This window comes from Acanthaster planci, linkage group LG09, assembly GCF_054643075.1.
Source record: "Acanthaster planci isolate LZ-2023a linkage group LG09, COTS_SCS, whole genome shotgun sequence".
NCBI lineage: Eukaryota > Metazoa > Echinodermata > Asteroidea > Valvatida > Acanthasteridae > Acanthaster > Acanthaster planci.
Window position 1 is genome coordinate 17,070,852 of NC_141785.1, and position 27,983 is coordinate 17,098,834.

At 42.1% G+C, this 27,983-nt stretch overlaps 2 protein-coding genes across 4 annotated transcripts; one reads left to right on the plus strand and one right to left on the minus strand.

Moving 5' to 3' along the window:
* The first annotated feature begins 73 nt into the window (after nucleotides 1–73).
* efcab5 (EF-hand calcium binding domain 5) lies at nucleotides 74–20,980 on the plus strand. Of its 3 annotated transcripts, XM_022233943.2 has the most exons (23): nucleotides 74–252; nucleotides 2,187–2,934; nucleotides 3,435–3,655; nucleotides 4,546–4,619; nucleotides 4,828–5,083; nucleotides 6,003–6,313; nucleotides 6,574–7,255; nucleotides 7,406–7,489; nucleotides 7,906–8,132; nucleotides 8,768–8,924; nucleotides 9,442–9,587; nucleotides 10,038–10,166; nucleotides 10,551–10,723; nucleotides 11,275–11,368; nucleotides 12,129–12,170; nucleotides 14,168–14,302; nucleotides 14,763–14,912; nucleotides 16,477–16,563; nucleotides 17,067–17,170; nucleotides 17,705–17,955; nucleotides 18,073–18,302; nucleotides 19,071–19,167; nucleotides 19,954–20,980. In XM_022233943.2, the coding sequence occupies exons 2-23, from the start codon at nucleotides 2,198–2,200 to the stop codon at nucleotides 20,133–20,135; spliced, it is 4,569 nt and encodes a 1,522-aa protein (XP_022089635.2). In that variant the 5' UTR covers nucleotides 74–252; nucleotides 2,187–2,197; the 3' UTR covers nucleotides 20,136–20,980. The 3 variants fall into 3 exon arrangements, with proteins under 3 accessions (XP_022089635.2, XP_022089637.2, XP_022089636.2); XM_022233945.2 differs by lacking the exon at nucleotides 16,477–16,563; XM_022233944.2 differs by lacking the exon at nucleotides 12,129–12,170.
* LOC110978725 (uncharacterized) lies at nucleotides 20,222–27,621 on the minus strand. Its single transcript, XM_022233952.2, has 4 exons — nucleotides 27,410–27,621; nucleotides 24,004–24,124; nucleotides 22,946–23,146; nucleotides 20,222–22,181 (listed from the first exon to the last, which is right to left on the minus strand). Exons 1-4 carry the CDS (start codon nucleotides 27,560–27,562, stop codon nucleotides 21,943–21,945), a joined length of 714 nt encoding a protein of 237 aa, XP_022089644.2. The 5' UTR covers nucleotides 27,563–27,621; the 3' UTR covers nucleotides 20,222–21,942.
* Between the last annotated feature and the right edge of the window lie 362 nt (nucleotides 27,622–27,983).

A 27,983-nucleotide genomic window follows, 5' to 3' on the forward strand; every position in this document is an offset into this window, starting at 1 on the left:
CTAAACTGCATATTCATAGGGGTCAGCAGACATGCTCATTTCGCACCATAGCAACAGGGAAACGGGAAGCTGGCTAGCTTGCTTGGCGTACGCGCGCGCGATGGGACAAGCGATCTTGATCGTCTACAGGTCTTATCATAAGTACTTGTATAACCTACGTACCATGTTTTCATCTTCTGTGAGACGATCTTCCCCAAAATGTGATTTACCCTGTATTTTGTAGTAGGTCTAGTTCATAAAGATTAAATTCAGGTGAGTAATTAAGTACATTATTCACTGTAAATTGAGAGCCAAGGCTGAACGAAAGGTATATCCAGTCCTGGCAGTATAACTTGATTTTAATCATTATAATTAGGCCTAGGCCCCGACATCATTAACGCCAGGCCTAGGTCTGAGTCTTCGAAATACCTTTATTGGCATCAACTGTTCATAAGAAACATCAAAAGCTCAGAAAGAAGAAGTTTACAGATATAGACCAATTACACCGTTTAACAAAAGACCACCAAGAAAAGACACTAAAATTATTTTTAAAAGCAATAAGAGAACGTCCGACCCAGGACACAGGCAAGAAAGCAAGGGGAGAGCCTTGGAGAGGCCTGGCAAGGCATGAACAGAGGGGAAATAACTATTGCGTACAAATTTCGAAAAGGGGAGAAGAGGATTAAGGGGATATTACAAGTGAAAGCAAAGTGAAGCTGATGTCATGAAAGATTTGTGGCAAAATTTCACTCGAGTTGAAATGAGTTCAACTTTTGCAAATTCGCCGCGCGAATATGTGATTTGACGTCAGAAATTGGCCTCCATTTTTGCTTTCACACGAAGTATGAACCAGCCTTAATTTGAACTATTTTACCTGAGCAGTTTTATTAGGTTGTGCATATGCCTATTTGAAATCTGTGTAGACTTTTTTGTTTACACAGGGTCGTAACACTAGTCCTATCTGTTCTTTTCAATCCAACCTTTGAGGTGTCATGACCAGTGACACAGACTTTCCTTTTTCAATTGAATTTCCTCACGATTCTGATGAGAGAAACTGAGAGGTACCTATCCCGCCTGTAGCATGAACAAATCTTATCCCATATTACGATTCATAAAGTTGGTAAATTCTACCCACTTACTAGCATACCCAGCTGCAAGTTTAGAATAAAATTAATTTCTTAGTTTTTGCACATTTGAGTTCGTTGTGCACCTCGCCTCTCTGCCCCAGAAAAAAATCAGAATCAGGTCAAAATACAATTTCGCTGGAAATTTGTAGTGTGTATTTAAACATCACATTCATGCACAGGAATAGTGAGAGCTTAATGAAACTCAACTTGTGGAATTTGAAGTGAAAGTATTTCTCACGTAAAGTACCAACTAGTTGGGCCTTTAGGCAAAAAATGGAATGAAGTGCACTGTGTTAGGGGCCGCACCATGCATGTTAGGGTACATCAACAGTGTAAAATGATGGCCGCGATCAGTCAATCAACATGATCGCGAGAAAAGTGATAGTGATAGCACACTGCGCATTGTGTTATGACTAAAACTTTTGTTTTAGTCGATGCTTCTTCGCATCTTCGACTTTACTTCCCCTTTTCAAAATAATCTTCCACAGCCGTGAAAGGAAAGAAAATGTGATTGGCTGATGGCAGATTCAACAGTGGTCAGAAAAATTCTAAGGGCTTTTTGAGTGAATACCTAAATACTTTCACTTCTAAATTGACGTTTTAGAACATGTTGCTTTCAGGTGGCTAAAAGGTCACTGCAGGGAAAAATTAGTGGTACATGTATCTGTATATGGAATAGTTTTCTGAGGCTGCAGCAGCACTGAAGATACTGGGGATGTTGCCTCCCCATCATAGCATTAGTAGTTGGCATTGGGACAGTGCTATATAATTGGGGTGAGACAGGAGAATGTTCTCATGCTGTGTAGGGCATATGCTTTCAAGTTAACTTGAAAATCCTTGGTCTCAAACAAATGCGATCCTTGTTCCACTTGGTCCTAAGTCAACTCAGTTCGGTGTCATATTAGTCCCAGATAAATGGCATGCATTTGTGCTGTCTCTGATAAAAAAATAAAAACTAAAAAATGAATTTGAAATTTTCATCTAGCATATTCAAAATTGCAATTACATTACGCTTTGTTTTAATTATCCTCATTTTGTTCAAAGATATCTGTATTTTTTCTTTTGGGGTGTTAATGGTAGGTGGTTGAACTATGGCAAATGTCGAGACTGTGAGTCCCCTTCCAGGGTCAGCGGGCATGGGCCGCAGAACTTATTCAGACCCAAGACCTCCATCTCGAGGAAATTCCCGGCCCTCCTCACGTGTGGGCTTTCAGGTCGCGGAAAGTCCCCGTCCACACTCTCGGCAAGGCTCCGGGGGGCGTGTGCCACACCCCCCGGGCCGTTCATCAGATGGGACCGTCAGTCCTGTCCGTGAGCGGCCCCCATCAGTGCGCTCCCTGCGTGAGAAGACCGAGATGGCCGACTTCCTGATGCCGATGGTGAAATCAGCCGTCCGGCGCTGGAAGAGATTCCATGAGCAGCGGGTGCGAGAGAGGTACCTGCAAATGAAGGAAGAAAAGAAGCTCCATGTGGAGACGGTCCGGGAGGAGAAGCAACGTCTGGCGAGACGTATCCCAGTGGACACGCTGGCCTTGGAGTGGCTGAACGACAACCATGTCACAGTTGACGCCCGTGCATATCTCCTCGATAAACTCCTCCCGACGTTGATCTTGGGCATTGAGAAACTGCTCATGGAGGCAGAGAAAAGGGGCCTGACAGAGAGCAATCAGGCCAACCCCAACTTCAACCCCATCAATTTCCTGGCGCAGTACCTGATGAGAAACAACCCACGGTACAGTAATTTCCCAGAGGCTTCGCCATATATCAGAGGACTGCGAGAGGTCACAGAGGAATTGAAAAAACACGTCTTCTCATTTGAAGACAACAGGTATGACTGCCAAACTTATCTTAAGAAAACCTTATCCCCTCAAGTGTATGAGGAATGATGCACACTAACACTAAAATAAGTTTTGAAGACGGCCGAAGAAAATGTACACTTAAACCACTGGAGGCGAAGAAATCTTGATAGGATCAAGGGGGTGAATATTTGATGTTTGGCTGCAGTTTTTGTAAAAAAAAGTTGATAAAAAAAGGAACAAAAGTTCTCGGACTTCATCAGCTTTTAATCTGTCTATAGGTCACAATAGCTGACTCATGCAAAATTTCAAATATTTTTACCAAAGGTATGCACTGTTTGTTTGCAGTGTATTTACTGTTAAAAATAGGATAGGTTGTTAATGAAGTTGATTACTTCGTTGTCTTCTGCAAAATTGGATTCAGCACATCCAGTTTGTACTAGCCTGGGCAAATAAGGAAAATGTTGGATGACAAACTGAAATGTCCCCCCTGATAAAAAACATTGTTTGGCCATTGAATTTGCCGTCTCAGACTTGCCAAAATCAAAGCCGATGCACGACGCCGTCGGGAGGAGCAGGAGCGGCAGGCCAGGCTGAGAAATCAAGAGAGACAGCAGCGATCAGCCCGGCTGCGCCAGAACTATCAGGAATGGCTGATCGATGACGATGGGTTGATTGAGATGCAGGTCTTGCAGACGACTGTACAGTCCTTTGCTGAGGTGCTGGAGGGACTGCCAGATGATGACCAAAAAGGTCAGGAAAAAACTCAATCATTGCATCTTGTGCATCTCTGTCATGAGTTGTTTAGTGCAGTGCTGAGATGAACCAGTTAACTTAACATCTACTGAACTTTACAACTTGTTTTAAACCCACACTTACCTTACATACCTACTATGGACATTCCTTTCTTTTCGTGCAGTTAAGAAAACTGGGTGAAAATACTCATTTTTCTTGAACTTGGAACATGATTTTCAGCTGCCTTTTTGCACAAGGTTTCCTTGACTATTCCTCTTCCTGACCCCTACCCCAAAATGCCTCTAAACTTCTTTTTCAGAGAAGGGGAAACGTCCTGTGGATGTGTGTAAGTCCACAGAATGTTTTCCTTTCCTGCTTCGTATGGACATCTTTTGTTCACAAGTCCACACTAGGTATGTAAGGCTAGCGTATCTTTAGAGGACGGAAATAGTTCCCCAAAGTCTGCCACTCCAAACATTTTGATGTCAGAGTCCCTGAAATCAGGATGCCTGCAGGTGTTTATCATTGTTTTTTTTTTATTCAACACCAAATGACCAATATTTATTGACCTTTCCACCACACAGTAAAACGGTAGCTGAAAACTTTGCCCAGGCCAAGTTCAATCAGGAATCATTTGTCAACTATTGGTCAAGTTTTGGCTGGTAACCTATGTACAACATGCATCCTGGCTACCAGGCAGAATTTACCAGCTGTTTATTAGTGATCCCCAATTAAACTTGGCCCTGATCCAACTTTGACATATTCTCAAGGGTAGATAAGGCAGACCCTATTGCTTCCGGAAATGATTGCCAGTGTGTAAGTGAATCCTACACTTTGATTCTTTTTAGAATTTTCAAATTTCAAAATGTCTTCATATTTTTCTGCTTGTGTTAATTCTTTCATTTCAGCTGCTGAACTGAGTGAAATGTTCATCAAGAAGGAGGCCTCCACAGAGAAAGTTGGCGCGGATGATTTTGTTCAAGTAAGCATTTGAAATTTGGATTCGATCCTCCCACTCTTAAATGAAATCTTTGAAATGAGCAATTCCGACAACTTGTTTTTTTCACTGCAGTTTTGATTTTTCCTCTGTGTTAAATTGTTGCTTGGACTCTATTAATTTCTTTACTGTGAGAAAGAAGACTGTCAACTTCATCAAGCACATTTTTTTCCTTTCGCACGTTCCTATACAGTACCTGAAGCAGTACATCACCAACATGACTCCCAGACTTTTCAACGAGCTCCTGGTGCACCTCCAACGCTGTGCCGCTGCATATAGGCGGGCGGCCATCTTAGAGGCAAGGCGCGATATCTTGACCAAGCTCTTCGACATATGCGACCGTGCCGGGGTTGGGGTCATTGACCGGCACCGGGTGTTGGGTTTGTTTGAGCACTTCTGGGACAATTCGCCATGGGCTGTCAAGCGGTATCTTCGTAACCCCAGAAAATGTAAGTAAAGAAAAGTGTTCCGGGGGGGGGGGTATGGTCCCGGACTCTTCAATTGCAATAGACAATTATGTAGGACTGAATTGTGGAATCCCGAGTCTTGTAGTCGGTTTTCCAGTCCCTTGATTGGTTTTGGTTATAACAAGATAATTTGTTTGGCGAGTTCTGTTAACCTTGCTACAACAATAATGTCACTTTTGGCTTTTGTGTCCCAGAAGATTAACGGCAAACAATGAAGACTATGAAACTGAATGTAACCTTCTCTGCTAAGCACAGGTTTTTGGGCACCATTTAGTGGTACCATGTTTTTGGACCCAGATTGACCCATTAGAATAGGATGTCCAGAAAAAAATTAAACCCTCTATAAAATTTATTCATGTAGTTTACAAACAAGGAATTTTGAATAATAAAGTTAGAAATGTGGGACATTAATTGGCACATTGCCCAAATAACCCATAAAATATTCTTTAGAGATCATTTGACATCTGGCCTGTCATGAGAGAAAGTTTAACCCTACACAAGTAAGTCACAAAAAGAGTCTTAAAAGGTTTTGAAAATTACTGGACCTTCACATTCACTACTGAACCACATTGGAATCAGGTATTTCATGGCTGCGGCTTTGGATCTTGCCTAAGCAGATCGAAGCACCTCCTCATTGGAATAAAAGAGCCGCATTGGTTGGGAGCATTCATTCTGTTGGTTGCGATGTGACTGCAATGCGGGCATTTCCTAGTCGCTCGTGAACCGACAATGCGCAATTAGTACCAAAGGAGCCTCCTTTGCTGAGGAAATAGCGCCCTCTCTTGGTCCAGCTTGAGGCCCACAGCTACAGACAAAAATATCAGTGTCAGTATCATTCATTAATGCAAAGGACAAGTTGTTACAGATAGTGTTTAGGTGTTTCATTTCTTGGTTATTCCAGGGCCAGTGGTCGAGCTTGACGAAGTCTCTGATGAGCTGGACAGCATCTCTGAGGACAGCATGGTGCGCAGTGTGCCTGGTACTCCAGCGCCCAGCAGCATTGCCAAGGGGCTGGATCAGAAACCACCCACCCCTGAGGGGAAGAAACCTGAGCAGCAGGCCCCTGAAGAAGCACCTGCTGAAGTAAGCTCTGAAGATGTCATATCTGCGACGGGGGAGATATTGAATATTGGAGGTCCATCAGAAGAGGGAACTGAAGCTCTGGAAAAAGTTCCAGAAGAAGAGGAAGGTGCCGCAGAAAAGCAAGAAGAGGTAATTACTGCTTTTTTAATTTTTATTCCATTTCTTTTATTTCTTTTTATCATTTTTGATCTTTAGGTTAATTTTTTTTGAAATTTCATATCTCTGTTATTTGTCTGTTGTTATTTTGTTTGTAAACGGCACGTGTTGTTTTAAAAACTGTTGACACATTGCAGACAAAATTTCTAAAACCTTGTTATAAAACTCAGTGCTGTCCCTTATATCAGAAGAAAAGTTCAATTTTATCATAGTTTTTATGTTTATTTCTTTAGGAGAAGTTTACTGATGAAACCAAAGCAGAAGAGAAGGAACCAGTAGTTGACACAGAAGCTGCAGAGTCTGCAGGAGAGACAGTAGAGGAGACTAAGCCTGAAGTACAAGCTGAAGAACCCATTGCAGCAGAAGGCGAAGAAGCAAAGGCTGTTGACCAGACTGCTGAACCGTCTGCAGACCAAAAAGAAGACCAACCAGCTGAGACCAAAGAGGAAGCTGCTGAACAGGTTGCAGAGGCAGTCCAACAGGCAGACGAGCCAGTTGAGGAGCCTTCTGCAGACCATGTTGAGGAACCTTCTGCAGGGCCTGTTGCTGAGTCTGCAGAACAGAAAGCCGAACCTGAGGCAGAGCCTTCTACCAAGCCAGTGGAGGAGCCTCCCACAGAGTCGGTCGAGGAACCTCCTACAAAACCTGTTGATGAATCTGCAGAACAGGAAACCGAGCCAGTGGCTGAGCCTTCCACCAAGGCAGTTGAGGAGCCTTCTGCTGTGCAAGAGCCAGCAACAGAACAAGAACCGGCCAAACCTGCCAGCGAATCTGTCCCTGCTGAAGAGCCCACTGTTGATGCAGCTGCAGCTCCTGCTGAAGTTGTTGATACCTCTGCCACTGAAGCTGTAAAGAGCGAGGAACAGGTTGCAGAAGGGCCACAGATCATTAAATCAGAACCAGCTGAAGAAAAAGGTTAATATTTCTTTTACACTGGCAAAGTTGGTGAACTGTGATAACATTACAAAGTTATGCTGATTCCTTCTTTCTTTAATGTGTGTTTAAAAGCAAAGGACTGAGTGAGAAATAGGCAGTGACTTATTTGAATTGATTCTTGCCATTTAGAAGCTGCTCCTGAGACTGGCCCTGAAGGTGAAAAGCAAGGTGTCACATTCCATAGAGACACGGCAGAGACAACAGGAAAATCAGGTACATTGGTTTGTAACAGTTGTCAATCATGTCAGTTTGTTATGGAATCAAGGTCCTTGTCATGTACAACTTGGAAAATTTGATATTCGCATAAGGTGCCTCCAAACACAAAAATGCTTTCTTCTTTTAACAGGTTGTCCAAATACCCCACAGATTTTTCTGGAAAAATTATAAACTTAATGCAGATGTGAATTCCCTTAAAAATTAATGATTAATACAGTCACAATATAACTCGAAAGGGAATTAAGTTACTTTAATTGATATGACAGGTGTATCTTCTGATACAACCTTTTGAATTGAACCATATCTAGGCTTTATAGCCTTTATCCTGTCGCATCTAGTCCCCTGCTACCCACATTTATGTCGCATACATCACCTTCATGTAGGTCTAATCCTTTGAATTTCTCCAACTCTAGACCACAGTTCCATCAAGTCGCCTACCAAGACCCCTACCTCTCATCGCTGCGGCTCGGTGGCCACCAGCATCTTTGATGAGAATGTTCTGAACTGCTCCCAGTTTGTTCAGATCGTAGAGGCCTTCCTAGGCGAGAGCCCACCTGAGGAGGTGGTCCAGCAGCTCCTCAAGTATCTGGAGGAGGGCTACATTGAGACCGAAGAGGAGAAATACCTGCGCTTGCAGAAGGTATGATATGTAAAGTTTGAGGTTAAATTTCTAAAAAAAATTTCAGGCCCGAGCCAGCTTTCAGGTTTTATTATGCAACCTGCTTTGTAGTGTGACAAAATCCAACACAGCTGAGAGCCATTATTCCTGTACACAGCATTCTCTGCTTGTCTAGTTGATTAATACAGTGTAAATTCAACCACTATTGGCCACTGTTGCATTCTGTTGCACTTAGCAGGATTTGTGTCAATGGATATTTTATCGCCTCTAACACTAGAGCTGTGACCAGTTCTATGGAGTTAATAAAAATAAAATACACAGGGGATTAGTAGGGACAAATTTCATTCAGCAAAATCAAATTATTTACCATTTTTGAATGGTGGTAGTATTTATGTGAGAAAATTTTTTTTGTTATGAGCTTTTCAGGGAAAACCAGAAATCTCAGGAAATGACATTTAGATTTTACCCAAATATCCTTGGATATTCGCTTTGAAACAGTATCTTTCAAGCTATTACATTATTAATGATAAGTTTGGGGAACATTTTGCTATTGAAGTATTTAAGTGTTAGCTCAGTGATTGCTCTTCACACCTTCAGTGCTAATCAGACATTATAAGATGGGTGAATAGTAATGTTTTGGTTGGTTTCATCATTAGTCACGTCGCGAGGCCCAGTCGGCCAAGCGCAAGCTGATGCTGGAGCAGCTGTTTGAGAAGTGGGACAATGACGGGTCTGGATATCTGGACCTGGAGGAGATCCACTCCGTCATGAGTAAATTCAAAGAGAACATGGAGGCCAAGATCATGCAAAAAGGTGAGAGAATCTTCTGAGCACATACAGCCGTGGTCTTAAAAAGTTTGGATTGCTTGAATGGTTTGGAGGGTCGTTCGTTCTGAAGGACCTGATTTTTATCAGAAATAAAGGTTTGTGGATAGCATCCTGTGAACATCTGTCTCTTCTGTGAAGAAATTGGTGTCGAATGAAAATGCTTCTGAAAGCATTCCTCTGTGGATCATAACACTCTCACAGGTTGTTTTTTTTTATGACACTGTTCAGAGCCAGCTTTTCAGTGGTGAACACTTCAATAATTACATGGTATCTGCTTCTATTTGGATTACCATTGAAATCTTCAAATCACTGCAAACAAGTTCCAAGTTTTTGGGACACAAAGTACGGAAGTGTTTTTTCTGGTTCTCATGGATGGCACAAACCCGAACAAAGGCAGTTTACATCATCACATTTTGGTACACTATTCATTAAATGTTCATGGACTCACATCCTCCCAAAAACTCTGATGTCAAGGTTAATTTTGCGGTTTTACTTTGTTCAGCTAAAATGATCATGATGAAGGAAGAGTATGACAATCGGCTGAGCAAGAGGGAGTTCAAGACATACATCGAGGCAGTCTGCTCCATGCTGCCCGGAGGAGAGGATAACTTTGATCCCCTGGTGGAGTTCCTCATGACCAGCATCGAGGTACGATAGCCTGGCTCTGATTTGAGGTTGGAAATATTTCCAGCGTCATCCCAACAGTAGGATTGGCTTCTCTGCCTGCTTCCACAGTTCATTTCATTAAAATTGGCGCTTGCTACCCCCTTCCAATCTTAAATGTATCATCCCCTTAATACGTTAGTCATTCACTTATGTGATTCTCGAAAAAGAAAAAAAGACGGGAAATCTTTTTTTACAGAAGTGGTAACGTGTGTATCCTAACTGTTGCCATTTTTGCCTTTGAATAGCTGTAAATATTTGATTTATAAAGTATCAGAGAAGATTTTGCAGAAGGACAATTATTTGATGTTGCAGTTAGGCATACTCTGTTCACATTGTTGAGCATTTTGGATGCATAAATGTGATTTAAAACGATATGGCATAAATAGAACTTAAATCAGAGTAAGTGTGATATTGAGATCTGTATTTATGCAGAGGTCATATGAAGAGCGTATCCGAGGCCAAGCTCGTAAGAAGTGGTTGAACATGATCATGTCATCAGCAGAGACCAGCGGTGCCAGCCTGCAACCTGTCTTTAAGTGTGTCTTCAATTCCCTCTTCAAGGTAAACATGAGATTAAGCATGTTCACTAGTTTGTTTGGAATTTCAGAAATAAAGTGTGGGTGATTCTGAGCAAAAAAATAATAATAAAAATGCCTCCTTTCTGATTAATGAAAAAAAGGAAAATCTAGAGATGGCAAAACTACTGGGAATTCCCTCTTTAGATTTTACCAGTAGGCTCCTATGCATTTGAAAGGTTTTGAGCCAAGTTAACAGCTAAATTCTACCATGGAAGTCAATTGATTTTAACATCAGAAAACATGACCAAAATTAAAAACTGAAAATGACCAAACCCATCTTTCGATGAAACAAAAATCTAAAATTAAATGCAAATTGGGGGGCGGTTATTTTATATGACAGTCGTTTCTGCAATGAATTTTTTTCCAGGATGCAGAGCAACATGGACGAGGCAAGCGCATCAGTGCCAACATCGCCATGCTGGAGCGCAACGATTCTTACCCTGCCCGTGGTCCCACATGCCTGCGCTACGTTGCCTCAACGCCGGATGATGCCCACTTCATGCTGAACAAGGTCCTGTACAGGGACATGAAGGGCATCAGGTTAGTGGGAGGATCTGTGTTTGGCTCCATTAAGAATCATGCCCAGTGCTACATTTCAGAGATATAAGCTTTTATTTGTAGATAGAAATGTTGTCACCTATTCAGTCTGCAAACTAGTTTTATACTTTGAGTTGCACTTGTAAACCAGTATGTTGCAAAAATATCAGAGCTTTGCAGGTAACTAATGGTTTATCCATGTGTTGCCTCAGTGCAGAAGAGGGCTGAAGTCTATCCGGTTCGTAAGTGACTTCGTCACAAAGGCAGACGCGCCACGATTTGGAGGCTCCCATTGGAAAATCGCTGAAGTTACACGTTAACTTCTGGTTCCATGGTGCCATGTGCATGTAACTCTGTGTGCAGTGCATGTGCAGCGGGCGTGGTTTAAACTAAAGTGACGTTACACTTACAAACAGGATAGAAATACAAACAAAAAAGGGGTTCTGGGACCTACACATCCCACTGTGTTCCCGTATTTTAATGAACGTGGATTGTCTGTGCATTGTAATCCCAGTATTTGTAATTTGCCCTTTTTTTGTCTTCTCCCATATTAGCTTCACTGCTGTTGACACAGGAAAGCCTATCCACGTTCCCAGGGTGCAGAATCATGGAAACATCATGTTCTGGAATCCTGACCGATCAGAAGAGGTAGGTCCCACCCCTCACCTCCCCCCTCCCCAACTTCCTTTTGCCCCTCCCCCCCATTGCCACAAATTGTTTTGGTATCCATCTGTGTCCGTGCAAGAATTACAGTGTGATTGCCTTTTTGTTTGATTCTAGAAAGAGGTGTAACTTGTTAAAACATGGCTTAAAGTATCGCTGTCTTTCTCATTCTGAACAGCTGGCAGTTAACAAAAAATATCTCTGGTTTGAATATTAAAGTGTTTGTGCCAAACACTCAAAGAATGGAAGCAGTTTTAGACATTTTAAAACTGACATTGATGGAAAAAATGTCTGTTGGGGAGCAAAGATTTGTAGCTGTTGATGTGTGCAGGCTTGAAAAAAAAAAGCTTTAAAAAGAGACATTGTGAGAAAACACCAGGTAAATCAATTTGTCAGATTTGGGTTTCAGTCTTTACATGTCTGAGAAATGAATCATTTAATGAAGCCTTTTTTGATATTGTAAAGTTTATGACTTTGAAGCCATAATATGTGTTTTAGAATCAGAGAATTTTCTTTGGAGTGCTTGATATTCCTATGGCGTGCCATGTGTCATCGCTGTCATTTTGTGAAAGATTTGGGTTCCGAAGTGTTCTGTGGATGTTGACCATTATCTATGGATTTCCTGCAGCTTGATTTCCTTTGGCTTAGATGTCTGCAGTTTCATTTGTTTTTCCAAACATTGCTCATTGTGTTCTGACACGATTCTGTTGTGTGCCGTATTGCATGTCTGGGTCCTGACCATCAGAAATACAAAAAGCTGTCCATTGATGAGTATGACCCGACTAGAGTAAGTAACGTGTGATGCAGTTTTGAAACATTGTATGCACACCGCTGTTTGGCTGTAGTGATCTCACATAATGCACATTGCTGCTGACTGGATTGAGGTGGCTGAAATTGCTAAGCAGAGTCCCATCATTAATTCATTTTTACCCTTTGCACTGCCAGCAGTGTGGTTTACACAGGTGGATGCATCAAACTGTCACAGCACTTTATTGTTTATAAATACAGAAGGGCAGTTGGGTGTTCATGCTTCCATTTGCCACGGATCAGGTGCCCTCCACCCAGGCAAGCGTTCAGATTTCATACACATCCAATCAAACGTTGGTGATGTGCATTTCACACGAGAGCCTGATTTCCTAGAGCTGAGCAAATATTAATTGGGAGCCAGTTACAAGAAGAATAAAATCATGAAAGTGCATGTTTTGGCTGGTAACCTGTTTCTCCTCGTTTAATATTTCCTTTTATACTTAGCCAATTTCTCTGGTTGGCGTATAACAATATGGGAAGAGAAATGGAAATTTATTTCACAAATTTTAGACCAAATCTATCTTCCCGCAATGGAGAATGATGGTTAAAAATGAAAACTTTTTGGAAGTGAGATAGTGCCTTGTTACGTGAGCTGTTAACCCCCCCCCCAAAAAAAAATTGTGTGACAAACTACTGAAAGACATTTTCATAATGTCTGGTTGATGCACAGTGCATTGTATATGAGTTTGATTTTTTTGTGCTTTTGTTTTGTTGTGTGGTTTTTCCCATTGCTTATTTTTGCCTGAAATAATTCTGCTTTCAACATTCCCCGGCCACGCTCCATCATTGCTACTCTCGTGGCAAACATCTATGCACGATTTATCAGACTTAAAAGAAAATTTTGATCATTATCCAGCTTTTTAAAATTAGTCAATTTTGCATGAAACTCTATTTGTGTCTACTCACACTTGAATTAGACATTCCTTGGAATGGTTCTAGTTACTGAATAACCCCAATCAGAGAGCTTGAGCTTCCCCTTAACAAACACCGTAGTAGTGGCATGCCTCAGTGTACTCCAAATCAGGAAATTTCCTGGACAATTAACCACTTCACGCCGGTGGCAGTTATCAATGTTGATGATGTTGGGATGGGATAATTATCTTTTTTTTTCTGTTTTCAAAATTTAAAAATTCTTTAAAACTTTAAATTTTTTTAAAAATTCATATCTTCATTTACTGGACACTTACACCCACATGTAGAACTTTCTGGTTTCTACTCTAATCTGACAGACAACATGTATTGATGCTGGAGTATTTCTGCCAGGCCTGCCGCCTTGTAAAAAGAGCCCAGATTTTGCGGTGTTACATAATTTTCTTTTCTTCACGAAACTGGCACAGTGCGCTGCTGACCTCTTTTCAATAGGGGCCAGATTAGCGTGCAGCAGTACGGTGTGGCTCATCGCTGCGGTGGTGGAGCGCTTTTGTCCCCAGTGGTAATCTGATAGCGCTAAATCCCCCAAACCGTAGTATACTGTCTCAAAACAAGGCTGGATTATCTCCACTATTGAGAGGGAAAAAATGTTGGTAAGGCCCAGTAGCCTGGTCTTTTGTTAGAAGTACGGTCTTTTGTTACAAAGCCGAGTTCCCTTTGTCCGATTTCGGAGACCTTGGCCACGCGTATAAAGATTAGGTGTCCGGTACCAGAAACCTCGGTGGCAAGTGGTTAATGTATACATCAAGGAAACTCAAGCAGGAAGGTTTCATCTCCCTGCAGAGCCTTGAGAGGCAGGCATGGTACTTCTGCTCAGATCAGCTGATTTCCTCATTTTTCACTTCGCACATATTCCATTAAATACTGAAAAACACTGTACAGTGTCTTGTCAAGCTTAGAATTTCCTCGCTTAAAGTCCAAGTTTCATTCCTGGAGAGGTTCATGAGTAGTCTCCTCTCAAGGAAATTGAGAGTAATTTTTATTTTATCTATATGCATTTGTAGAACTGAGCTCACTAATTCAATTTACCTCTTTTCATTTCTTCAGGATCGCCAGGGTTCGTTCATCGTGATTCCCCTGAAGGACCATCGCAAGAGAGTCTTTGGAGTCCTGGGTATAGACACGCTCAATGATCCTCAAGAGAAGAGCATCTTCATCACACATGAAATCAGCTTCTTCCAAGTACGTAGGAGACTTTCTGTCACCCGCACAAGACATTTGTAGCTTTGAATGTGCAGCGGTAGAGCAGAACCAATTCCGTTTTTACCCATTGCTTGAAACAACACCAAACCAAGTTGGTGAGATTGCGTTAGTAATTGTGTAGAAATATCTCTTCGGTGAGTATGTGAAAGATTCGAAAATCAAGTTGACCAGTAGGCTCAATCTAAAAAACTGACTCAGCATTTCAGCATTTTTCAATCAGATTCTGACAAAAGAGCAACCTTTGCAGAACTCCTCTGAAGCTTGTCAAATTTTAAATATCTGGCCACAAGCATGCTGAGTGTCAGAGGTATCTTCTGAGTATTTGCCAAGCTGGCTGCAGTGCTTGGATGACTCATATGCAACATTTTGTTAATTATTCCAAGTAAAGTTAATGAAATTTGTGATTTCTTTTGGGTGTGTGTGTAATATCTTTGTGAAGGGAGTGGCAAAAGCCTTCAGCACGGCCCACCAGTACGTGGACATCCGGAAGAAGACACTACGCATCACAGAGAGCGCCCTCGCCTGGATTCACAGGCGGAGTCCCCACGTTCTGGAGATCAATGTGTATATTGTTGAACCGGACGAGAAGGTATTGAGGAAACGAGGATGCGTGCGGTGTTGACCCTTTGGCATTTTGCATTTTGTGGCTGTCTTCATGAGCTGTTAGGCTAGCAAAGTAGAAAGCTGCAAAATAGTGAGATTTGCAAAGAAACCAAAAGTGTTAGCTACTCCCAGAATGCACCTGTTTACCCACATCTGTTTTGGCTATTAGCTAATGTAAAAAGCACAACCACCTGTTTGCTGATTAAATATTTGAGATATTGAATCTGCACATCCTCTTCATGTTACTCACACCCATTTCATATCCAGAGAGATGGTGTTCCTTAACCACTTCCTGCCGGGGACTCCGGGATCGGAGACAAATGGTTTATATGGGTGGCCGGGGTCTCCGAACTCGGACAAAGGAAACAGGGCCCTGTAACAAAAGACCGTACTCCGAACAGAAGACCAGGCTGCTGGGCATTACCGGCATTTTTCACTCTCAAAAGTGGTGATAGTCCAGCCTTGTTTTGAAACCCTATACTAGGGTTTGGGGCATTGAGAGCGAGCGGATTACCACTGGGGACAAAAGCGCTCCAGCACCGCTGCACGCTAATCTGGCCCCTATTGAAAAGAGGTCAGCAGTGCACTGAGCCAGGTTTATGAACAAAAGACAGTTATATAACACTGCACAATCTGGGCTCTGTTTGCAAGGCTGCAGGCCTGGCTGAAATACTCGGGCGTCAATGAAGGTCACCTGTCAACTTAGAGTAGTGCCTGAAGATTACTTGGTGCGGCTATAAACGACCATTAAATGGAATGATGAATTTTTGAAGGATTTTGAAAACGGAAAAAATGATGGTCATGCCGGCCCAGCATCATCAACATTGAAAAATGCCCCGGCATGAAGTGGTTAAATCAAATTTGTGGCCTTAACTTTAATCATACCAAGTAGCTTGTGTCATTGTTATAGAAAGAGATCTGGTTTGTGGTGGTGGTGTCATATAGCTATTGCTAGCATGCACTGCGTTTACTAACACCTAGCATTCTCCGACTGATCACGGACAGTCACAGAGTGATGAAAACCTAATCAATCTTTACTTTAATTGACTGGTGTCCAGTAAGCCAAATTGACATTCCAGTATTCATTTGGATATTGCTAGCTACACTGCTGTTCCATTGGGACAGAGTGTAAAAACATTGTTGTTGACACACTTACCAGAAAGTGAATCAGTGCTTTACCTCACGTGAATGCACAACCGGCCAATGATTTGCAGAGGCATGGAAGGTCAGAGCATGCCAGTCAAGCTGTCTGCTTATGCCTCTGCTCAGAAACCCTTTGCTATTTTCTGGTTCGAGGCTACCCTCACACCAGGAAAGGTTTTCCAAAAGGTTCCTGAATTAGCAACGCTGTGATCATTTGGAAAATGGTTCTCTGTTACTTGCTCCCTCTATGACTGCTCTTCTTTCTTTTTGCATGGTTCCCTTTTGGTGCACCTCTGTGTTTCTAACCCATGGTGTGTATCCCTCCTTCCTCTTCCCCCTTGGGTCGGCTTGGTTTACTCCTCTGTGTGCTGTGTTGTGTGCATGTGCCTGGGGGTGCCATTTATCAGGAGGTTAACGCTGCTATCCGGCGGAGGAGAGTAACCGGCAAAAGCAAAAAAATTCAGAGTTATCAGAGCGAAGAGTCAACCAAACAGGTTAGCTGTCGCTGACAACATGATGCACCGTCCACAGTTGGGAACCAGGGACACATCTAGATTACCATAAATTTCTTTTCTATCTTAGAAAGATTTGTGAAATATGGTCTGTTTGAAGGCGCGTAATAACTGAAAATAGTCAAAGATTGCTTGTCAAATTATTCTGCTCCCCAAAGGAAAGAAGTTTCGGGGAGTTATTTAACTTGGGAATACAGAGCTCCTTGAAACTTGTGAGCTCCTTATAAGTTTCTGAAACCTACACTCAACTTTATCTTTTGCTCTTTCGAAAATTCATTTTCAATTTGCTTGTTAATACCTGCTCTTCTGTAGTTCATACCTTCTGCACCGAGTGTTTTTCTTTAGTTAACTCACAAATACTAACACTCATAACCCTGTCTTCGTTATTTTTCACTTTGTCGCTGCATGAAGTATTGCATGCCTGTTTATTTTCTCATGGATTTTTACCTCCTGTAACTTACACAACTACTCACTGTATGCTTTAGATGGAAGATATCGTCTTGAGACGAATGATGACTACAGATCGTCATGGCAACATCACTATCCACGAGAACCCATCCAAGCTGGAAAGAAAGGAGAACCTATTCAGGTATCATCGTTGAGACTTGGCAAAAATCATTCAAATATTTTTCCCAGAAGTTCACAGCGAGTGTGGCCATAACTCCTGAAAAGAAATCCACATTGGGACTATTCAAATTCTGGAAAAAGGATTCTTGGTGGAAGAGCTCTGAGTGAATTGTCAGCCATGAGAAAGTGGTTCAGTCAATTCTCTGTGGATTTTAGAGGACATGGTTTCTTAGTAGAAGCTGCTTGGTTGTTAGATCTGGTGGATTCTCTGTGGATGTGAATCAAAACTGACATCCAGAGGAATGGGTTTTCAATGATATTTTTGTAGATTTGGACTGTGCACTGCTGGATGTAAGTGAATAAATAAAAGTGAATATTTCATTGAACTAGATTCAAAATGGTCACGTGCGGATATAAGCCAGGTGTCCTGGATTTTGTATTGGAGGACCAATGGTGTGGTATCTTTCTCAATGCAACGTTCTCATTAAAATCTTCGCTAATATAGTTGCCTCGTCAAAAGATAACATCACAAATGAAAGTGTCTTTTGCATTGAAGGGACTACCTTTTCAAGTGCGTGGACAACTCGGACACCGTGACAGCAGATGCCTACGGCCAGCGCCACACCGCCTTCCCGCTGCGCGACCCGGATGGCCGAGCCGTGGCCCTGATTGACCTGAGCATCGGCGAGCTGAAGCAGCTCCCTGGCCACGAGAACAAGGAGGTGCAGAGGATGCTGAAGCTTCTGCAAGCCGCCCACAAGGAGGTGTCCATGGAGTCAGAGGGCGGAGACCGGACCATTGTACTGGGTGAGAACCATGTGTGCCAGCTTGTACCAACAGATGTTGGCTAGTTGAATTTTGAACACAGTGTCTTCAGGGCCTGAAGATTCATCTGAAAATTCCTTTGCATTCGTTCCACTTCAGAGGCAGAGAAGGGAAGCGAGGAGTCGCGCATCGACATCATGTTTGACCGCATCATGCTAACGGACCTCCGCGAGACGGTGGGCAAGCTCAACACTCGGGCCTTCGCCGAGCTCAAGAGCTACAAGGACCCGCCCAAGGTCATCCACGACATCCTGGTGTCGGTACTGACGCTCTTTTACCAGGACAAGGCGGATGAAGGGGACCTGGAATCGTGGAACACTTGCAAGCAGGTTAGTGTCCTATGATCACTGAACCCAACATGACCATCACAAGACCTCCAGTCTGAATTCAAGTCTCAAGCTATTCAAATGAGCTGCTATACAAGCATTCCTTTGTCATTGTTCACTCTGCTACTTTTGACTGTATTGTGCATGTATTGTGCATGATCTTGTGATGGTCTCGACTTCAATACTGGCACAAGCTATTCAATGAACTGTAACAATAGCATTCCTTTGTCAATCACCACTCTGTCACCTGTTTCTGGTCATGTGACAGCCTTGACTACAACACTACTTTGGTTGTACTCGGGTCTGTCACAAACACAGCAGACTGGCACTTTTGAGGATTTTATTCTGTACAGACACCTCCATCTCCCTTTTTGTGTTCAACGCCAATACAAGGCATGTTATTTCCTACTAAAAGCAGAAATGTAATGCAGGTGTTAAAGGAATCGTTATTTTGCAATGGCATTTAACTTAATATGTATATTTTAATGCAATACACAATAGTAGAGGAATGAGTGTTTACAAACTTTTTCCTGTTCAAACCTTTTTCAAAGAGCTTTGGATGTCATTTGTAATGCAGGTCTTCAGCATAAGAAGTTTGCATCCATTTTAAAAGGCCTATAAACCAGAACCTAATTTCCATTCAAAATTGTTACCAGAACACTGTCAGCAAACTAGTTTCAGTGCTTACCCAATGAAAAACTACGAAAGGATTTCTCCTTCAAGCCTTGTTGCATAGTTTTCCTATCTGCTTTCCCTCCCGTCAATCTGCAGTTTGTCAATCAGGAACTGATCAGGAAGATTGAAGATTTTGATCCCACAGCATCTGACACCGTCAGTGCTGTCAGTAAGATCTCTTCCAGACTGAAAGGTAACAAAGCCAGTATTTTCACCCCAGTTTAGCGCAGATTTCCTCTTACAGGTTGATCCAACTACTTGCACACTGATAATTTAACGACCTTGTGATATATAATTGGAACCAGTGGATTTATGCTATCAATTGATTACTCTGCACTGTCAGTCAATCGTGCTGCATCCTTGGAAAATTGTTTGAAAAGGGGAAGTGAAGTCGGATATTTCTAAACGGAGTGTAAACTAGCCCATTACACCAGACCCGCATTCATAGATTGCATAGATCAGGCTTAATATGCAACTGCATAGCATGAGATCACCATCCACTCTGGAGAATACCCCTAGTAATGGGGTAAACATTGTGTTAGCTTTTGTGCAAAACAACTACCTGTGAGTTGTCTCTTTAACAGCGGTTCCATTACTCAGTCATTACAGGGGGGCTACCCCAGAGAGTACATTGTTGTAATGCTTAAATTGGCCTGCAGTCCCTGGGGTAAAAGCAGCCGCCTCAGTTGAAAAGAAAGCATGTATTCACAATCGTGGTGCAAAGTTAAGATGCCACTTAAACTAGAGCTTGTTTATTGGAATGAAGGTTATAGACAATTAGAAATCAGCATGACTGTCAGTACGAAAGCATTTCATCCCAATCATTCTTAACCCTAACAGTCCTCAGTCCTCCAACAGGTGAAGGATTGAGGACTGTTAGGGTTAATTTTGGTATATTCATATATTTTTATAGACCCAGGGTAGGGTTAATAAATCTGGTTACATTAATTTTTCACTTATTTTCCTTCTCTGGCTCCAGATGTGCCCCACGGTGCTGTAGCCAAGCATGGCTCCCTGCCAGCCCAGAACCTGTACAACTGGGCCTTTGTCTGCCTGTCCCTCCTGGAGCACACCAGCAAGATGCAGGAGTCGCACAAGCCCAGCATCGTCACTCCGCCTGCCTCCGCCGACAATTACGAGGGCGGGGCTGTCGAGATGTAAACCAGGCTGCAGCCATTGAGATGTTATCTTACATGCTGGGGGGGTTGTTAGGGGATCAAGCCTGGCATCAAGTTGTTCACAGCATCTTGTTTTCTTAAGCACTTTATTCCAGTAAGACAAGGAAGCCCTTTTGACATGGATAATTCACAGTGCAAACTGCTTCTTACTTCAAAAGTATATACATTATAGGATTTGTGAAAGTCCACATTGATAAATTACACTAGTTGTTTACGCTAATCTGTCAAACTGTGCTGAGCAGGATACTATGTGAGTAGATTTCTAATTCAAGGGCATGCGTCATGTTTTATTTAATTGGGAACAATAAAATAGTATACTTGGTTATAATGTAACTAGAAGCTAATGTTAACTATGTGAAGTTGTCTGAAACTGGGTGTATTTGCACTTGGGTTAAAAACAGGTCTTCAGGAGCAAAACAGCAGAGTGAAATCCCGTGTCACTGTAAGGCGAGATGAACTGACGTAAGCAATAATTAACTGTCGGAATCAAACTTGTACAAATGTATAAATTTTTGGACAGGTGTAATACAGGTTTTCTTAATTTTTTCCAAATCACAGAGGAAAATTTACTAGTTTTTAAATTCAATGTACGTGACTTACCTCGTATCTTGTGCCTTGCAAATAAATATGAATTACTTTTATCTCCAAATTGCGGTTTTACAGTTGCTCTCCTGCTTTGCAAAATTTTACTTTTATGATGAGTCCTTAAAAATAAACAGAAACTTGTACAGATGAAAGAAACGGCAGATATGAAATGGTTGGTTTCATTGCCAGCTTTTGTATAATATTCCATCCAGATTTTGAATTTATTAAACTCAAAAAAGGAAATCGTTCTGCATTGTCATTATTGTTGGTTTTGTGTAACAAATTTGTTTAATTCCTAAACACTATTAAAGTTGCAATCACAGTGCTAATACTAATTTTCAACAATTTCGAAAAAAAAATGAGCCTCGTGTACATGTATTTCGAAAGCATGAGGTCATGGATGGCATTCTAAGTTAGATTTTTTCAGGTCAGGTCAAGTATGTAACTCTACAAACAGTATTACACTTTTCAAAACTGGAGAAATCTGATCTTTCCATTCAAACAAATCTATTGACAAATATGACAAACACCATAAATATACAAATCACATGCAACATTTAAAATATCCAGGGTTCAAACCCAAAATAACTGGAGTGCCTTCATCAGGTGAATACAGAAACAGATCTGATCTTTATGTATTTTTGAAACAAAACTGGAAAATCCAAAATGCATCTTTAAAACTGGCAAGATTTGTGGATAGTATTGTCCTGGCACCAAAGCCTGACATGTTTTCTGAAAAGCCAAAAACATGATTAAAAATCCCAATTTCTTTCCAAAAGTTAAAGAAAGCACTAAGGGATTAAAAGGCATGACAATTATGCAACACAGAAAATGCACCCAAATTCCACTGGTTCTCTTAAAAGAAATTTCTTTGATCTGCATTTGTGATTATTTGACACAGTGCTTTCATGTTTCATTCAAAGCATTTCCAGTACTGTATGTTTAAAGATGCCACGAATGGGAAAAAAAACAAATACAACATCATGATAACTGAATATCACCTTTCGTTTGGTACTGTGACACGATTTGAAGCAAATAAAACTGTGATCATAACCACTTTTCAAGAAGTTTAAACACAAATTCAGTATACAGGACCACTACACACAATGACCATCACTGAGTATCCACACCATCAAAAATGTACAAGAAATGAAGTTCTGAAATTAATTCATCAGCGATCTAGAACAGAGAGTCCGCTATGGATATCACTCTCGACCCTCCAGCAGGAGGTCAATTTTCTGCTCCAGGCCCACCATCTTGCTCTCCATGCCTGCCGTCCTCTGGCTGAGGTCGGTGACCCGGTCCTCCAGGTCATAGAGCACGCCCTGTGAATATGGCCGACGACACACCCCAAAGATAGAGTAGGACACGTAGAAGGTGAGAATGGTGACAGCACAGAGGACAACATTGTTAGCTATTAGTGAGGCGATGTACATGCACAGACCTGTGGTGAAAGGAAATGCAGAAAAAATCAGGCAGTCAAGATGGCACTCTCAGACGCAATTTTTTCATTAACCCATTGGTTACTACATTAGAAAGAATTACTGAGTTGGGTCATTCCATGAGGTTGGGGCACAATTTGTGATGGTGTCCTTGTTACATGGGTAACTTTTACCACCTGTCATGACCTGTAGAGTGGGTCATTTACTCTGTAAAAATAACACACCCCTCTGCATTCAGCCTTGCAAGATGTATAACAATGTCAATTTGGAATCCACACGCAGGGAACCAACATAACAATGGGCACCGTCACAAATTATGCCCTAACCCCATGGAATGACCCAGTTCCATCTTCTGATTTATCTGTCCACTTGGCATCATGGTAAAAATGCACAATAAGTGGACAAAAAGTTATGGGCTCAAAAGTGGCTCTGACAACTTCCAAGTCATTTTTGTCAGGTTGGTTCAAACTTGTTCATTATTCAATCACCTCTTGCTTTCTGTGAGGCCCATCAGGTCTTTGTTTTGGGAAGAGGACTAAGAAATGTACAGCCAGTCACCATTACTTGACTTGAGGCTTGACAAAATTTGGCAAGTTTAAAGTGCAAGGATTTGTCATGACTCCTAGGCACTGGTGTCTGGAGTGAGCAGAGATCAATAGCCCACATTCACACATTTTTTGGCCCATCTGTTAGAGATGGAAAATCTCAAAAAGAAAAACAGGCTCGAAATTCAGTGCACACCCTCCAACCAGGAAATGAAACTCACCGATAAATACAACCACCTGGGTGAAGACGACCACAGAGCCATAGATGGAGTGGATCAGGACAGTGGTTGACATGACAACCAGGAAAGTGGTGCAGGAGGTCAGCTTGAGAGTGACATAACCCAGGAGAAGCCAGAGGCCCATGAGGGCCGGCCCCAGCCAGGTCTGCTGGGCTTTCTTCAGTGTCTTCTGCAGTTCACTCACTGAGGTGTGGAGGCAGGAAGGAAGGGCGAGCATATATTCAAAGTGTAAGGTTTGATTACCACAGCGATAACAATGGGCTGTATTTCCATTAAACTGGGGTCTTCTGTTGGGTATCCATACGGAAACAACAGTTGTCAGTTTGAGAGGCATGGGAATCGGTATGGGAGGCGTGGGAATCGGTATGGGAGACATGGGAACTGGTATTGGAGGTGTGGGAATCGGTATGGGAGGCGTGGGAATCGGTATGGGAGGGCTGGGAATTGGTATGGGAGATGTGGGAACTGGTATTGGAGGTGTGGGAATCGGTATGGGAGGCGTGGGAATCGGTATGGGAGGGCTGGGAATTGGTATGGGAGATGTGGGAACTGGTATTGGAGGTGTGGGAATCGGTATGGGAGGCGTGGGACTTGGTATGGGAGGGATGGGAATTGGTATGGGAGTTGTGGGCATTGGTATGGGAGGCATGGGAATTGGTATGGGATGCATGGGAATTGGTATAGGAGGCATGGGAATTGGTATAGGAGGCATGGGAATCGGTATGGGAGGCGTGGGAATGGGTATGGGAGGCATGGGAATCGGTATGGGAGGTGTGGGAATTGGTATGGGAGGCATGGGAATCGGTATAGGAGACATGGCAATTGGTATGGGAGGTGTGGGAACTGATATAGGAGGCATGGGAGTCAGTATGGGAGGTGTGGGAATCGGTATGGGAGGTGTGAGAATCGGTATGGGAGGTGTGGGAATTAGTGTGAGTTTCTTAACACATGAAGGGTCCATGATTCACCAAGGGCAGGACAGCAGAAAACAATGAGGGACCAGCTCAGGGGCCTGAAACATTTTGCAAGATTTTCCATACCTCTGATACTAAACAGCTTCATCAGAGTGTTATCAATGTAAGTGGTGATGTCTTCTGCAAGTTTCCCATTTGATACCTTGTTGATGAAGCTTTGTGTTTTAGTCCTTGCACGAGACCATTCCTGAAAAAAAAACAACAACTGTGAAGTTATTGGTAGCATGGGGATGACTGCAGTTAACAAAAAAAATTAAATAAAGTGGCCTCACAATCCATGAGCCACCATAATTTACGCACCGTTTGTTCTTAAATAGACCATGGCTTCACTTTTTAAGTTGAAAGTTTGACTAAAATACTAAGTGGAATAATGTGTTGAAGACAGCAGGATGCCATCAAAGCAACAAGAACACCATCATCTGCAGTCGAGTCAGATCGGTTACAGTAAAGCTGACATCACCGTAATTCTCACACAAACTGTAAATGTCATTTTTAAAGGGGTTCAGCTGCAATGTACATACATCTGATAATTCTGTGTCTTGCAGCCTCTTGAACTGGGAACCAATAATTGGTGCATTTATAACTTTGGATTGGCCATGAACTTTGAAAAGAAAATACTATTCTTCACTATATCTTGACTTTCTCTCCTGTAGTATTTTCAATTCAATTTCAAGGAACAGTTACACATTAAGTTACATTCTTTTCAAACAAACTATGCAAAATTGGTGATGAGAAAATAAGTAAGACAATTGATTTGCGTAACTAAGAGGCCTATCTGCTTAAACTTCTGATTTGCACATACCTGCTAAGAGGAAAAAAAGCTGATGTGACGATTATCAACAATAACTCAATACAAGAGAAAGTCAGATATATGCAAATATTTGTAGGCCTGTAAGCGAATTTAAGGTAGGCCTACTCTACATGACGACAGTCACAACAGTGACAATGGCACAAATTTTCGCATATTTTCTCAAAAGTGACTGTGATGAAGTAATAGCTACCTGTACACGTAGCTCTGCAAGGGCATGGCAGGGTTTCTCAAGCATGCAGGGCGTGTCATACTGATTACCATCAACACGGACAGTGTACGTCGGTAGGCATTCACCGCGTTCAGGGGGCAAGTTCTTTTGTTGGGGAAATTTGAACCAAATTGTGGGGGCATTTTTGTGTCCCCAACGTTTTCTGTCCCCCCAAAATAGGTGAAATGACAAGTGCACATGTATGTCCCCACAACTACGGCGCAGGAGCAAGTAAACCCATTGCAAAAACACACTTCTAAAACACATGTTCTAAATCGAAAGATGCAGTATTTCACTGAGAACTATTTGTTAAAAGAACATTTTGGCTAAACCACTTTTTAGTTCACAAAAACTGCCTCCTCTGAACAGCTCCGAAATTGGCAGCCTTGTTACCTTGGGAGCAGCTCGGACCATACAATTACAATAAAGGGTGGTGATATTATATGATAACCTAACATAACAGAGCGTGTTATGTGTGAATCTGTCAGGGACTGACTGGAACATATGGGGCACCCTTTTTTCCCAAAAAGTCTTTCGTGAGGTTTTTACTTTTCATTTACACTATGACTGACATCTAGAGTACAAAAGTCCTCCTAAGATGTGAATTTTTTTTCAATGTTTTTCCCTCTCATTTGTACATGGCGGAGGCTGCTCAAATATCGTTCATAAGTGCCTTGTATCCCGAATTCCATGAGTGCTGAGTTGAAATTACTAAATACACCCGAAGATGAGGTATTTTGCAGGAAATTTAGCGCAACTCCATGCTTTCTGTCGTGACTGTTCGATGTTCATCTGTATCTAGCACCGTAGTATGCGTTTGCACATGTGCAAAATGCATAGCAACCTACCGCCCATTACGCATGTACGGAAGACCTGTGGCATATTTAGTAATTTCAACACTGCATTTATGGAATTTGGGATACAAGGCACTTGTGAGCGACATTTGACCCATTTCCATGGGCGGCGCCATTTTAACAAACAAAAGCAGCGCTTCTTGCGTTGGATTTCAAGGCACCTGACAGGCACTCTTGTATACACTGTACCATACAAAACTGGTTCTCCGTCACACCTTGCGTGACAGACGAACAAGGAACCAGTGAAATTAAATTTAAATAACATTAATATGCACACATGTACTGTGGGCGTAATGTACACTAGCAAAGTGCGCACGCAACTTATTACTTAGCAATACTGTAACAACATGAATTATGGATCTACGGCACCTGTCAGGTGCCTTGACTTCCGGTGCAAGAAGCGCGGCTTTTGTTTTTCAAACTGGCGCCGCCCATGGTAAGCATAGAAATATCACAGGCCCACTTTTCAAGGCGCTATACATCGAAAAATATACGGTTTAGGAAAGCTTGAGGGTGCTTGTATGAAAGTCTGAACGCTGAGGAATACGCCGGTGTAAGTAAAATTGTCGAGTCATTCTCATTTCAGAAGATAGGATTCAAAGTTTGTGGCAATCCTGCAGTTTGGATTTCAGGAATTTAAGACATGCCATGAAGTAGGGCTGAGATGGCGACAGAAAAGAGACGGATTGTAAAAGAGAGCCACTACAGCCCTATTTGAGGGGCTAATTCTAGACCTACCTTTATGGTACTTCCCAAACGGTAAGTAGTATCTTACCATTCAGGAAGCACCTCGATGGTTGATTTACAGGTAAAATGTATTTTGAAGGTGTTGACATTACTACGTGTTGATGTTGACAATCAATCAATCAATCAATCAACCGACCAATTGATTGATTGATTATTTCTTCACGTTAATTTTTAGTTTTTTGTCAATGTGTGTATTTTCTGTGTTCATCAGTTTAATTTTAGGTTCTTTTGCCTGACTTAAAGCGAGCATTTTTCCACAAAATTTCCTGCGCGCCAAGCTTTATCCGATTGCCCGGGTACAGCTGTCTGGATGCATGTGACGGATGGCAAAGTGGAAATGGGGCAAAGTGGGGATGGGGCGAAATGGCGATGGGGCGATGTGGGATGGGGCGAAGTGGTTAGTAGGGATGAAAAGGTTAGGGGCGACGTGGACATGGGGCGAAGTGACTGTAATTAAACCTCCATTACAATATGTCTTGAAAAAAATAAATAAATGTGGATGGGGGGATCGTGTCCTTCCTCCATGGGGGTCCCAAGAACTTGAAGAAGCAAAGGCTTGTCAAGCACGATTTTCCAGTACATTAATTAATATTACATTACATATAGCACACCTATTGCCTAATACACAGACAGTGTTACAAATTACAGAACTAAACCAAAAACAGTGGGTCCAGTAAGACACGTTAAAAATTAGACTAATTACTGATAAGTAAGACCCACAGGGCGTGATGCACACATACCATACATTTGTACACATCGTGCATCACCCGCATTTTAGTGCACGTGCATCACGTGCCTTTGACCAGTTTACATGGTTGACTTTGTCTTTGTACATGTTGTAATTATTGTTACCTTTCGTGCTTGCTGAACGGCATCGGAATTCTTCAGACTTTCCCAAGTATCCGATACAGACGTCTCTGCCTTCTGTGTACACAGGCTCATGAAAATCAGAAAGATAAAAAGGGCCATAGTTGGTAGAAAGCAAGAACGAACCTGGAATTCCATTTCGTCGCTTTTTCGTTTGCTTTTACAACTTGGACCCAAAAATTAAATGTAATGCCCGCCCTCTGTAGCTAGCTTATTTTTTTGTCTGACCGTCTAGCTACTATACGGTTGCATGTCAGTAAACTGCCAAAGCCAACAGTGAAAAACCCGAACTTCAAAAAATTAGGAAAAATATTCACGAGTTTCTCAGGTTTTGAGATGCATATCAAGCTAAAGCCCAGTTTATGATTTTTCATTTCTTTTCAAATTTAAACCGATGACTTCTGAGGATATTTATTTCCACGGAAAGTCATTCCTAAAATGCAGTCCTGAAGCCACTCGCCCAAAATATCGATGCCTAGGCCTATACCTCTCGAAAAAGAGAACGAACTCAGGCAACGATTTCTTCCAAATCTCACTCAGACGCAAGCTAGTATTCTTT

What these genes read in the sequence shown, in the direction of transcription:
- efcab5 (XM_022233943.2), top strand. Translation starts at nt 2,198, where the DNA reads ATGGCAAATGTCGAGACTGTGAGTCCCCTTCCAGGGTCAGCGGGCATG. An exon ending in ATGAGTATGACCCGACTAGA is followed by an intron (nt 12,171 to 14,167) that starts GTAAGTAACGTG and finishes TCATTTCTTCAG; the next exon opens with GATCGCCAGGGTTCGTTCAT. An exon ending in GATCTCTTCCAGACTGAAAG is followed by an intron (nt 19,168 to 19,953) that starts GTAACAAAGCCA and finishes CTCTGGCTCCAG; the next exon opens with ATGTGCCCCACGGTGCTGTA.
- LOC110978725 (XM_022233952.2), bottom strand. Translation starts at nt 27,562, where the DNA reads ATGGAATTCCAGGTTCGTTCTTGCTTTCTACCAACTATGGCCCTTTTT. An exon ending in GAAGCTGTTTAGTATCAGAG is followed by an intron (nt 23,147 to 24,003) that starts GTATGGAAAATC and finishes TCCACACCTCAG; the next exon opens with TGAGTGAACTGCAGAAGACA. An exon ending in CCAGGTGGTTGTATTTATCG is followed by an intron (nt 22,182 to 22,945) that starts GTGAGTTTCATT and finishes CTTTCACCACAG; the next exon opens with GTCTGTGCATGTACATCGCC.